Source organism: Callithrix jacchus, chromosome 9 (assembly GCF_049354715.1).
Source record: "Callithrix jacchus isolate 240 chromosome 9, calJac240_pri, whole genome shotgun sequence".
NCBI lineage: Eukaryota > Metazoa > Chordata > Mammalia > Primates > Cebidae > Callithrix > Callithrix jacchus.
In genome coordinates, this window is record NC_133510.1 from 5,180,162 (window position 1) to 5,192,950 (window position 12,789).

At 35.9% G+C, this 12,789-nt stretch overlaps 1 protein-coding gene across 5 annotated transcripts in view; it reads right to left on the reverse strand.

Annotated features, from left to right (window-relative positions):
• PIK3C2G (phosphatidylinositol-4-phosphate 3-kinase catalytic subunit type 2 gamma) overlaps window positions 1-12,789 on the reverse strand; it is a 414,912-nt gene that overhangs the window by 349,994 nt on the left and 52,129 nt on the right. For all 5 annotated transcript variants that reach the window (XR_013522259.1, XR_013522260.1, XM_017975799.4 and 2 more), the window contains 2 exons: window positions 11,651-11,808; window positions 9,567-9,681 (listed from right to left, as the gene is read on the reverse strand). Coding sequence is in view for 3 of the 5 variants with exons in the window: in XM_017975799.4 (XP_017831288.4) it covers window positions 9,567-9,681; window positions 11,651-11,808 (273 nt within the window). In the remaining 2 variants the exon portion in view is untranslated. The remainder of the gene's footprint in view (window positions 1-9,566; window positions 9,682-11,650; window positions 11,809-12,789) is intronic.

The following is a 12,789-nucleotide window of genomic DNA, read 5'->3' on the forward strand; positions in this document are numbered from 1 at the left end:
ATTAAAGATGTAAACCACAGTTAATTACAGAATATTAGGTAAAGCACTATGAAGGAGATTACGAAAGAAATTAGGCTGGGAGCAGTGGTTCAAGCCTGTAATCCCAGCCCTTTGGGAGGCCGAGGCTGGTGGATCACGAGGTCAACAGATAGAGACCATCCGGGTCAACATGGTGAAACCCCGTCTCTACTAAAAATACAAAAAATTAGCTGGGCATGGTGGCGCGTGCCTGTAATCCCAGCTACTCAGGAGGCTGAGGCAGGAGAATTGCTTGAACCCAGGAGGCGGAGGTTGCAGTGAGCCGAGATGGCGCCATTGCACTCCAGCCTGCGTAACAAGAGCGAAACTCCGTCTCGAAAGGAAGCAAGCAAGAAGGAAGGAAGGAAGGAAGGAAGGAAGGAAGGAAGGAAGGAAGGAAGGAAGGAAGGAAGGAAGGAAAGAAGGAAAGAAAGAAGGAAGGAAGGAAAGAAGGAAAGAAAGAAGGAAGGGAGGGAGGGAGGGAGGGAGGGACGGAGGGAAGGAAGGAGGAAAGAAAGAAAGAAAGAAAGAAAGAAAGAAAGAAAGAAAGAAAGAAAGAAAGAAAGAAAGAAAGAAAGTAAGTCATCCAAGAAACTGTTTGAATGATTTATTAACAGAACACATTTTGTTAATTGTGTGTGAGATCGCTTAAAGTTATGAAATGTTCCCTTCTATCTGCCCACGTGCTTCTGTGATATTACAAGTGGAGGAGCAGAGTGATGTAAAAGAGAAATGCACTTTATCTATTTCTTTCCTCAAAGTAGGTCTTAGAAGTTGGAATTAATTTTAATATTGGAAGTCCTAGGCTGTAACAGATTTTCTGGAACTAATCAATTCGTTCAAGTTTGCTAGTGAAATCCTTAATTTCACTGAGAAAAAAAATAGACTTTTCTTTCCCAGCAATATATACAATGTAGTTTTACTGCTAATGAGTGTAATCTGTTACTTAAAACTGTATATATTATGACTCAGTCTTTTCCTCCCTGGTAATTAACAGTTTTCTGAGTACAAGACAGTTCCAATTTATAATCGTTTGTTTAATGAACAAATTTAATATAAATAAGACCAAGTGTGGTGGCTCATGCCTATAATCCCAGCACTTTGGGAGGCTGAGGTGGGTCGATCACTTGAGGTCAGGCATTCGAGACCAGCCTGGCCAATATGTTGAAACCTCATCTCCACTAAAAATACAGAATTACTCGGGTGCAGTGGTGCTTGCCTGTAATTCTAGCTACTCAGGAGGCTGAGGCAGGAGAATAGCTTTGAGCCCAGGACGGGGAGGTTGCAGTGAGCCAAGATTGCACCACTGCACTCCAGCCTGGGTGACAGAGCATGACTCTGTCTCAGAAAGAAGGAAAGAAAGAAAAAGAAAGAAAGAAAGAAGGAGAGAGAGAAAGAAAGAAAAAGAAGGAAGGAAGGAAAGAAAGAAAATAAAATAAAAAAAAGAAATTACTTAAATCACCTACCACAGCCTACTTCATCTATGTGCACCCTTGGGGGTTCTAGGGACAGGCCTACTCTGGTCAGCACTGCCCCTTCACCCAGTGCCCAAGCCTAATGCCTGGGAGCCTGGGAATTACCATGCCTCATTTGCGACCCAGCCGCGCATGCACACCAACAGGAGGCCTGACAAAAGACCTAGCCTGCCTGCTGCACAGCACCCAAATATAACCATGGGGCTGGGAAAAAATATATCCTGTCCATCATAGCCTTTTCTCCTATGTACCATTAGGGACCCTGAGGACAGTTCTGCCCTATCTAGTGCTACATCTCTCATGCCCAACTACGCTGCTCAGGGCCCTGAGAATCATGCCACCCTGTCTATGCCTGAGCCACATGAACAAAACATCAGGATGCCTGTCAGAAGACCCATCAGGACCCAAGCATGCCAGCTGGGGACCTGGGGATTGAGCTGCTGGGCCTACTGCCTCTGGTGCTCATGAACACCATCAGGAAGCAGCAAAACAGGCCTAAAGTGCCTGTCATCAATACCCAAGCACTCTATCCAGAGCACTGGGGACTGCCCTGCCCACCCATAGCATTCTGCACCTGTGCACACCGTTACGGAACCTGAGGACAAGCCTGAATTGCATGGTAACACCACCACTGCTGAAACTTATTCACACAAGCCACCGGGGGCCTCAGGGATTGGCTCATCCACCATGACACTGCCACCACTAGCACCAGTGGGAGACTCCTGGGAGCCAGATTGTTGCCTCTTCTCTGCTACTTTCATTGCTGACTGCAGGCACACTGCCAAGGGTCCGAGAATCTGCCTATCCATTTGGCCCTCTGCTGCCACTGCTGGCACCTCAGGAAGTCAACTGGGAGCCCAAGCATCAGTCCACGTGAACCTGCTAAATTCAGTGCCCATATGGGCTACCCAGGAGAGCCCAAAGACAGCCCAAGATGGTTGGCCCACCACTACAGCACTGGAGACTGAGATTTAAATCATCCAGTATCCTTTCCCCTAGCAAAGCCTCACTACAGACTGAACTAACAACTGTAGCCTAAGACACTGAGGAAATTATAGAAACCATTGAGGCTGATTAAAGCTGAAGGAATCACAAGAAATCACTACTATATTCACCTAGAATGAAAACTAAATTTCTGTACCCACACACACTATAGATATATCTATAGAAAAAAGTCTTCCTTTATGAAAGCCAATTCAAAAAAATGGAAAAAGTGACAATTACACCAATAGCATATATATATTATGTAAAGACACAAGAAAATATAAAAAACAAAGAAACATGACATCTTCAAGACAACACAGTAAATCTCCAGCCACCAATTCCAAAGAAAAGAAAGTATGTGAGATAACTTTTTAAAATAATGGTATTAAAGAAACTCATTGAGATACAAGAGAACACAGACAAACAGCACAAAAAAATAATAAAAAACAATTCAGGATCTAAATAAGAGATTAAATAAAGAGATAGAAATCATAAAAAAGAAACAAACAAAAATTCTGGAACAAAGAAATTCAATGAATGAAATAAGAAATACAACAAAGAGCTTTAACAATAGATTAGACCAAGCAGAGGCAATTTCAGAGCTTTATAATAGGTCTTTTGAAGTAACTCAGACCAATAAAAGAAAGAAAAATAATTTTTTTTAATTGATGAAAGCCTATGTAACATATGGGATATAAAGCAACCAAATATTCAAAAATTGGGTGTTCCATAGAGAGAGGAGATGGGCAAAGGCATAGAAAACATATACAATAACATAATAGCTGAAAACTTACCAAGTTTTGTTGTGGATTTAGAAACCTATATATAGGAAACCCAAAAATACCCAGATAGATTCAACCTAAAAAGATCCTTTCCATGGTACATTATAACTGTCAAAAGTTGATGATGAAGAGGAAATTAAAAAAAAAAAAAAAGCCAGGGAAAAACACTGAGTCACATGGAGGGAAATTCCCATCAGTCTAACAGCAGATTTATCAGGAGAAACTTTACAGGCTATGTAAGAATGAGACTGATATATTCAACTGCTAAAAGAAAGGATAAAAGAAACCACTGTCAGCTGAGAATAACTCTACCCAGTGAAGTTAAACTTGAGAAATAACGGAAATATAAAATTGTTACTAGAAAAGCAAAAGCTGAGAGAATGCATTACCACTAGACCAGACCTACAGGAAATGCTTAAGGAAAGCCTACATCTGGAAGTGAAAGAACAATAACTATCATCATGAAAATACAATACTTACTGTTAAAAAAGTCACAAAAATGAATAAGAAGTGCTAAAATATTACCACTGCAGAAAACTAGCAATGTCAGTGATAAACAATAAAAGAAAAAGAAAGGAACAAAAGACATACATAACTAGAAAACAAGAAAATGATGGGAATAAGTCCTATCAATTATAACCTTGAGTATAAAGAAATTAAATTACCCACTTTAAAGATACAGACTGGTTGATGAAATTTTAAAAATGGCCCAATTATATGTTGCCTACAAAAAACTTCACCTATAAAGATACATAAAGACTGAAAGTGAAGGGATAGAAAGATATTCCACATAAACAGAAAGCAAAAGTGAGCAGAAGTAGCAAACTTATATCAGATAAAATCGATTTAAGTGAAAAAAAAAAAACAAAACAAAAAAGAGACAACTAAGGTTTGTTTCCAATAATAGTTGGGTCAATTCAGCAAGATAATATAAAAAATTCTCTTTATATGTAAAAGAGTACATACATATTTATATGTACCTAATAAGCACATAGAGTTTACCAAGATGGATTCAGGTTGTAACAGAAAATCCAAACAGACCAATAACAAGTAATAAGGTTGAATCAGTAATAAAAAGTCTCTCAGCAAAGAAATTCTCAGGGTTAGATGGCTTTACTGCTGAATTTTATCAAACTTATAAGGAAGAACTAACACAAATTCTTTTCAAACTAGTCAAAAAAAGTAAAGAGGGGGATTATTTTCCTAACTCATTCTACAAAACCAGCATTAACCTGATACCCAAACCAGAAAAAGCCACGACAAAAACAAACTATGACATAGGATATAAAAGAAACTCAAACAACTCAACAGCAAACAAGCAAAAAACAAACAAACTAATTCCATTAAAAAGTAGGCAAGCAATCTGAATAGACCTTTCTCAACAGAAGACATGCAGACATACAAATGGCCAAGAAGCATGTAAGAAATGTTTACCACCAGTCATCAGAGCAGTGCAAATCAAAACAACAACGAGATATTGTTTTACCCCATTAGAATAGGTGTTATAAAAATAAATAAGTAACAAATGCTGGCAAGGATGCAGAGAAAGGGAGCTCTTATACACTGCTGGTGGGAATGTAAATTACTGTAACCATTATGGAAAACAGTATAGAGATTTTGCAAAAGACTAAAATCAGAAGTATCATGCAATTCGGGAATCCTACTAATAGGTATTTATCCAAAAGAAAGTAAATTAGGGATATCTGCACCTCCATGTTTACTGTAATACTCTTCACATTTGCCAAGATATGGAATCAACCTAAGTATTCATCAAGGAATGAATAAAGAAAGAAAATGTGGTATATATACACAATGGAATACCGTTCAGTTATTTAAAAAGAATGAAATGCTGCCATTTGCCGCAATAAGGATGGAACTAGAGACAATTAGTTAAATAAAACAAGCCAAAATACTCTACATTCTTACTCATATGTGGGAGCTAAAAATGGTTATCTCATGGAGTTAAGAGTATAGAATGATAGTTATAAGAGGCTATGAAGGGTGTGGGATGGGGATAGGATGAAGAGAGGTGGGTTAATATATATAAACATATAGTTAGAATGAATCAGTTCTAGCATTTTGGAGCACAGTACTTTGACTACAGTTAACAATTTATTGTATATTCAAAAAAGCTAGAAGATTTAAAATGCTCCTACTACAAAGAGATGATAAATGTTCAAGGTGGTGGATAGTCTAAATATCCTGGCTTGATCATTATACATTCTGTGTAGATATTCGAATATCACATGTTCCTCATTAATATTTACCATGTATCAATAAGAAAATAAATAATAAAAAAACTCACAACTGTAGACAAAAAAAATCACAGGAGTGATTTTTTTTTTGGTTGGGACTGAGAAACAGAAAAACCTCCTCTCCTAGTAGATATTTCACTTGAGAGTAATAAGAGATAAAGGCTGGGTGCGGTGGCTCACGCCTGTAATCCCAGCACTTTGGGAGGCCTAGGTGGGTGGATCACAAGGTCAGGAGTTTGAGACCAGCCTGGCCAAAGTGGTGAAACCCCATCTCTACTAAAAATACAAAAATTAGCCTGGTTCAGGTGTCTATAATCCCAGCTACTTGGGAGGTTGAGGCAGGAGAATCACTGGAACCCAGAGGCAGAGGTTGCAGTGAGCCAGGATCCCACCACTGCACTCTAGCCTGGGCCACAGAGCAAGACTCTGTTTCAACAACAACAACAACAAAAGAGATAAAATTATGGAGAAGCATTATACTTCATATATTATCAATATATTTATGAAGAAAAATACTCATGTAAGATGGTTACAAGTAGAGATGGAGGTGCAATTGTTACTCCCTTTAAAAACGAGAGAGGCAGGGACAGTCTAGGAAATAGTCGTTTCATTTTCTAGGACTAGTTTCATTTTCCAGGACTTCATATCTGTGCTACATTCAATGGGAAAGAAAAGATATAGTTCCTGCCCTTGAGCTCACTGGAAAAGCTGACTGGGATCAAGCTATTGGAAAAGAGCATGGAAAATGGGATTAGCAGGGACTCCTTGCTCCATGTTAATTAAATGGGAGTTAAAGAACAGGAACTTGATGACAAATTTAAATAGTTTTTGAATGAAACAGATTATTTCTTTTCTTCTATTATTTCTCGAATTGCTGATAATTTTGCATTAAGTTTCCATGAGCCCCTCACAAAATTGACAGTTTCTGTTCTGATTCTTTAATTTGCTCTGTGTTCATTATATACTGTCTTACTTAAAACAGACAGGGAAAGTGAGAGTAAGAAAGAGAGAGCAAATGAAAGGGAGAATGCGCATGAGTGAGTCATGGGATATTCTGAGAGAAAAACTTTTGTGATACTACATTGAAATGAATGTTAAGTTTCAAAAATAGTATCGTTGGTGTATGAAAAAGAAATTTTGATTTGCTAGGATAATGATCTTTCTGAATGTTGCCATATTACAAAGTATAAACATCTTTATTACTCTGTTGATTAGATCTAGTTTTTATACCATGTACTGTTCTGGAAAAGAGGATAATTTTTTTTAAAATTTTTTGAGAGTCTAAGTTCTTAACTCATTATAATCCTTGGCTTCTAATATCTCACTACTTGAAATGTAGACTATGGACCAGCAGCCTAGCTATCACCAGATGCTTGTTAGAAATGGAGAGCCTCAAGCGCCACCCAGACCAACTGAAATCAGAATTCTTTTTCTAACAAGATCTTCAGGTAACATTTTAAAGTTCGAGAACACTGGGTTAATATCAGAATAATTGTAAATATATGTGGAATTTATATATGCATTATATGGGTTCATAGTCATGTTATTTACATTTCCCCCTTTGCAAGATTTTATGTATTACTTCACTAGCCCTGAGAAATATCGGGTCTTAACGAATATACCAGTATAACACAGCTATGTTGGTAGTCATATGTTTCATGATCTATTTGACCATTATTTGGGAATATTATCAGAAAATCAGTATTTTCCCCAGCCAAATGCTCCAAATGCAGTGGAGTGATGTAAGTTTTAGAGTCTACATTTTTACTCATTGCACTGTTAACTTATTACACACTACCTGTGTTCTCTGTATAAAGAAGAACTTTATGAACAAATTTCCAAGTCTTTAAGGACATTTTTTTTTTCTTTTGAGACGGAGTTTCGCTCTTGTTACCCAGGCTGGAGTGCAATGGCGTGATCTCAGCTCACCGCAACCTCCGCCTCCTGGGTTCAGGCAATTCTCCTGCCTCAGCCTCCCGAGTAGCTGGGATTACAGGCACGCGCCACCATGCCCAGCTAATTTTTTGTATTTTTAGTAGAGACGGGGGTTTCACCATGTTGACCAGGATGGTCTCGATCTCTTGACCTCGTGATCCACCCGCCTCGGCCTCCCAAAGTGTTGGGATTACAGGCGTGAGCCACCGTGCCCGGCCAGGACATATTTTTTAGACAAATTACATAGAAATACACTACAAATAATATTTGAATGAATATATATTTCTTTAGATACTAGAAAAAACAGTAATAAATATTCTGCACATTAAAATGAGTTGTATCAATACAAGTAGGCTCTTACTCTTAAATCATATGCAAATCCTTGATATACACAAATATTTCAACATCCGTTAGGGAATAAATGACTATATTTAACCTATATTAATATTTGGCAACTTTCCTATCTTAATAAAACCCAATTAAAGAAATTTTAATATGATTAAATGACTGAAAAAGCTAAAATATTAAATACTGAGCCATCTGTTTATGAATAATTTACCTATTTAAAGCAGTAATTAAATTAAGGTGTGTAAATTTTCTCCACATTGTACTTTTCCAAATTTCTATCTCTTTAGTACAATTGCTTCATGGATGAGGTTTCCTGCCGCTGAAACTTCATGCAAATATTTGACAACGTTTTGTTCTTTGGATCTAATGGTTTGGCATCAAGAAAAGTCCAGATGTACGTTTTGAAAACTGCACATTCAAAAGACGAGTTTCAATGAGTAATCAATATAAGGTTAAATTTGTTAAAATATTTTCCTGTGCTCATAGGATTTACTGTCAAAATCTCATGTTGGGAGAGGGTAGCAGATTAGTAATTGAGTGTGTCAATAAGTTCAAATAAAGGAAAAAGGGGAATATCTATGAGCTTAGTGCAGCAAAACGTATGTAAGTTCATATAAATATTTATTTTGATTATTTAATATAAAATAATAATTATATTATTATTTAATGTAAGATAATTATAACAATGTTATTGAAATATTTTAATATGATACATTGTTATTAAAATAATAATAATAAGATATTTTTCCCACATAACAGAAAATAATTAGTCTTAAAAGCCATTGACAGTGAACATTGCACAATAAACAACTGGATTTACTACTAAGAATATCATCAAATTTACTGAATGACCCAAAAGATAATTTCAAGTGCATTCATGATGGAATAATAATGACAGTGACAATGGGAATTTCAAAGGAAATACATTTTTACTTCCGATTAGATGGTTTTCAATCTTTAGATACTTGTAGAGATGCAAAGAGGCTATATAAATGGGAATCCACTATATTAAACATTTTAGTCTTTAAATACTTTACTGTTTAGAATAACTATCCAATACCAGCAAATAAGTATTTTTTTTTTAAGCTGTATTACTTGTTCAAGGTTAGTCTCTGAGAATTTCAAGCAAATGGTTGTTTAGGGAAACTAAAAGATGATTTTTTTTTTATCAAGTAAGTATTTGAAGTTGATATACATGAGAACATGGTTTTGCAATTGTTTTTAATAAACTGCCTTAATAACAAAATGGTGTTTTAGAGCTGAACTCTTCTATAAAAAAAAGTTATAATGCTTACATTTAAGGTCCCTGCGATTTAAAAAGAAATTTGTAATCAACATACAAGTATTATTCTAAACAAAAAATTACATATCACCACAGAATGTATTTACTGAACTGTGATTAGTTCTAACGAGCTTTCTTACAGGTGGCATGAGTTACCTGTCCTAGTTTGGGGCTTTACTGGTCTCAGAGCTGAGACTCCCACATCCCGAGAGCTGCCTCCCTAAGCAAACTGACAGGGTTGCTCACCCTAGTCACAGATCATTTAAATATTTGTTTTCATAAATAGTCATAATATAAAATAAAATCAAGAATAAAATTGTTAATGATTTAGAAAATTTCAAATTTACTGCAAAGGGGGTAAAATCGGTTTAATTATGCTGATTATGACTATAATGTTTGTGTAAAGTCTGTTTAAAACAAAAGCAAAAACACGGGGTAACAATATTTACGGATTGTCACAATAACAAAAATTTTTTAAAATACTTACTTTTGTAAAAATTCTTCAGAGCCACATATATTTAAAATATGATCTTTGGGAAGTAGCTGATCATTTGTACAAAAATGCAGAATTTCTGTAATTAGGTCTTTGACAAGATAATTAGCTAAAGACAAAGCGGAATAATAAAAGTCAATAAAAGTGTATCATATACTACAAAAAGTCTTTGAGCACAGAATATGAGCAACACATTATGAAGGATTCTAACTGTCTAGCTTCATCAAGGGGGATTAAAGTGAGATTCATCTCATTTATTAGTCAGGTTAGATTTAAAGATATTTTGGAAAAATTTGTGTGTGATTTCTTTGATCAGTTCTGTTTTTATATAATGTAACAAAGCTAGGTTTAGTGTTTCTCATGTTAAAGCCCTTGATAAGCTGTAGTTCTGCATAGAAGATAATCTACTGCAGTTTCCCTTAGGGACTTGGGAAATACACTCAGGGACTTGGATATAGCCAGGCAAAGGTTCCAGGGGGTGTTTTATTCTTTCCATTTTCAACTTAAGTGAGACATATTGCTCCTTCTAAGGGTATCGGCATGATAAAAGGATTCCGAATTAACTGGAATAAATATTTTCACACCATTTATACCAGTTAATATTTATATTCATGCCTTGATATTAAGATAATTCTGTGATGACTGAGATGTCACTAAGACATGAGAATAATGTAGATTTCCCATTTTTTAGTTGATTCATGTTAACAAGTTATTTCACTTTTTTGACCTAGTTTCTTCATCTGTGAAATAGGGTTTATAATAGCGATCTCTTGACCTCGTGACCCACCGGCCTCAGCCTCCCAAAGTGCTGGGATTACAGGCGTGAGCCACCGCGCCCGGCCCACCTGCCATCTTTCTGATTGGATCGAGGTGTAGCACCATTGACCTTGGCTGAATAATAAGAATCTTGCTCTTAGGAACTGGGATTTGGATCCCATAGAGATGCTGAACTAACTGTCTGTTGATAGCTAGCGGGATAGCCTGGCTTCCCACTTGTTTTGGATAAGCAGAAGAAATGAGTGACTAGCGAGTGAGAGGGGTATAGGAAGTAATTATATGAAGGAATAAAACAAGATGCACACAGGCATTTTGGACTGCTTGATTATTGCTGTTTTTCATACATTCCTAATTGTTTGCCAAAATTCTTATCCTTAAATTCTATAATAAATCCCTACATTCTTTAAAAACATTTTTTTCTGCTTAAGCTATCGGGAATTGATTTCTTTTCATTTCAAACCAAGAGGGTCTTAACTAATATACCAATATAGCCCTGCTATGTCTGTGGTCATCTGCATTAGTGTAGAGCCTTGAATAGAGTGAGAAAGAAGCACAATAACAACAGTAATTAATAAATAAAAGAAAATATTTAAAGGATCATTGTGTGTCAGGAAATAGTTCCCTGTGGATGGGTGGACACTCACTTGTTAGTAACCTAAGTGTTTAAAGAACAAATACTGTTTTCCAAAACAGTGGACTATAACAATAAAGTCAGACACGAAATAACTTCACATATATTCTCAAACTTTAGAAAAGTAACAATCAGGAGAATCTGATAACGTATAAAATCCTGGGTTTCACCCACAGAGACTGAGCCAATAGGTTTGCTAATTCTGATACAGGTAAATTATACTGTATCACATTGTGGAAACAGAGATTCTGTGTAACCACATCTATTCTACCTCACAATTTATTTATAGTTCAATGAAATACTTCTTCCTAATAGGTAGAAACAGCCATTTTTACTTAAATACCATCTTTATCTAGAATCTTTTTGAAATTCAGTTGTTTAATATATTAAAAACTTGCTATACTTGCTATTAAGCATTTTATAGTAGAAAGATAAAATATTAGTAGGAAGATAAAATATTCTTTCTAAAGAAGATAATTCTTTAAGAAAATAGTTCTGTTTTCCTCTCTTAAATATTACCAAAAGGCTTTCTGATGTTTTCTTCTTAATTCACTTCAGAGAAAAGCAGTAGCTAATATTATTTTTTAATAATTTGAGACTTTGAATTCAAGGCTACATAGCCAATACCAGCTTTGTGTAGATTTGTCTACTTATTCGCCAGATTGCTTACCATATGGCATCAAATGAAGTGGTTGTGTTGAGTTATCAGTAAAAATACGTATAGTAAACTTGGTTTTAGAAAAGAGCTGATACGGAAATGCTGTAGTAGTGCTCCAGATCTTCCCAGAGTTGAAATTAATGTCAGCTGCGTGATATCTTTCTCTGATTCTGAAAAATATATGTGAAGACAAATGCTTAGGACAAGATCTGCAAGATACAGTTTAAAACATGTAATTATGAGAAACTTCATGGAGTGTTGTGCTATGAAAGATTTAAAACCTCAAAGCAATCAATAATTGATTTGTGGTGCAGTGTATTTAGCGAGAACAGATTGGTAGAGATTGCAATTATACCAAAAAAAAAAAAAAAAGTGTCAAGGACTGTTCCTTAGGCTTCCCCAGGAGCATCTCACTTGAAATAATTAAGAATTCATTGTCATAACATAAAATGTGAGGATTCACTCTGAATATTATTACTTGCTTCATTTACATCGCTTTTGATTTCAGAGTTCTTCCTTTCGGAGTTCTTTCACACCTAATTTTGTCAAGCTGCAAGTCACTCATTTCGATTTAGAAATTTTGGATTCAATGAGACAGAAAATTAATAAGGATATCAAGGACTCGAACTCAGATCTGGAACAAGTAAACTTAATAAATATTTATAGAGCTCTCCACTTCAAATACACAAAATATACATTCTTATCAATACCACATCACACCTACTTATAGGTTTAAATGAAACATTGATTGGCCATTATTAATACCCATTTTATTTTCTGAATAAAGCAATATTTCCGTTCACCCTCCCTCTCTCTCTTCCTCTTTCTCTCCTTTACTCATTTTTTTTTTTCTTTCCTTCTCTCAAAAAAAGAAATCAACTTGTAAGCCTCTAGATCCAGGTTGGCAATGTCTCTCTCATTGCTTGAATTCCTTCCTTCCCTTCCCTCCCTCCCCCCTCCTCCCTTCCTTCCTTCTTCCCTTCCTTCCTCCCTCCCTTCCTCCTCCTCTCCCTTCCTCCCTTCCTTCCCTCTCTAAAAAAAAAAAAAAGAAAGAAATTTTGGTAAATACATTCTCTTGTTCGTGTCAAGTTTGTTAACACTATTCTTGCCTCTACGTTTTCTTTACAATTTTTGGATACTACACAACTACC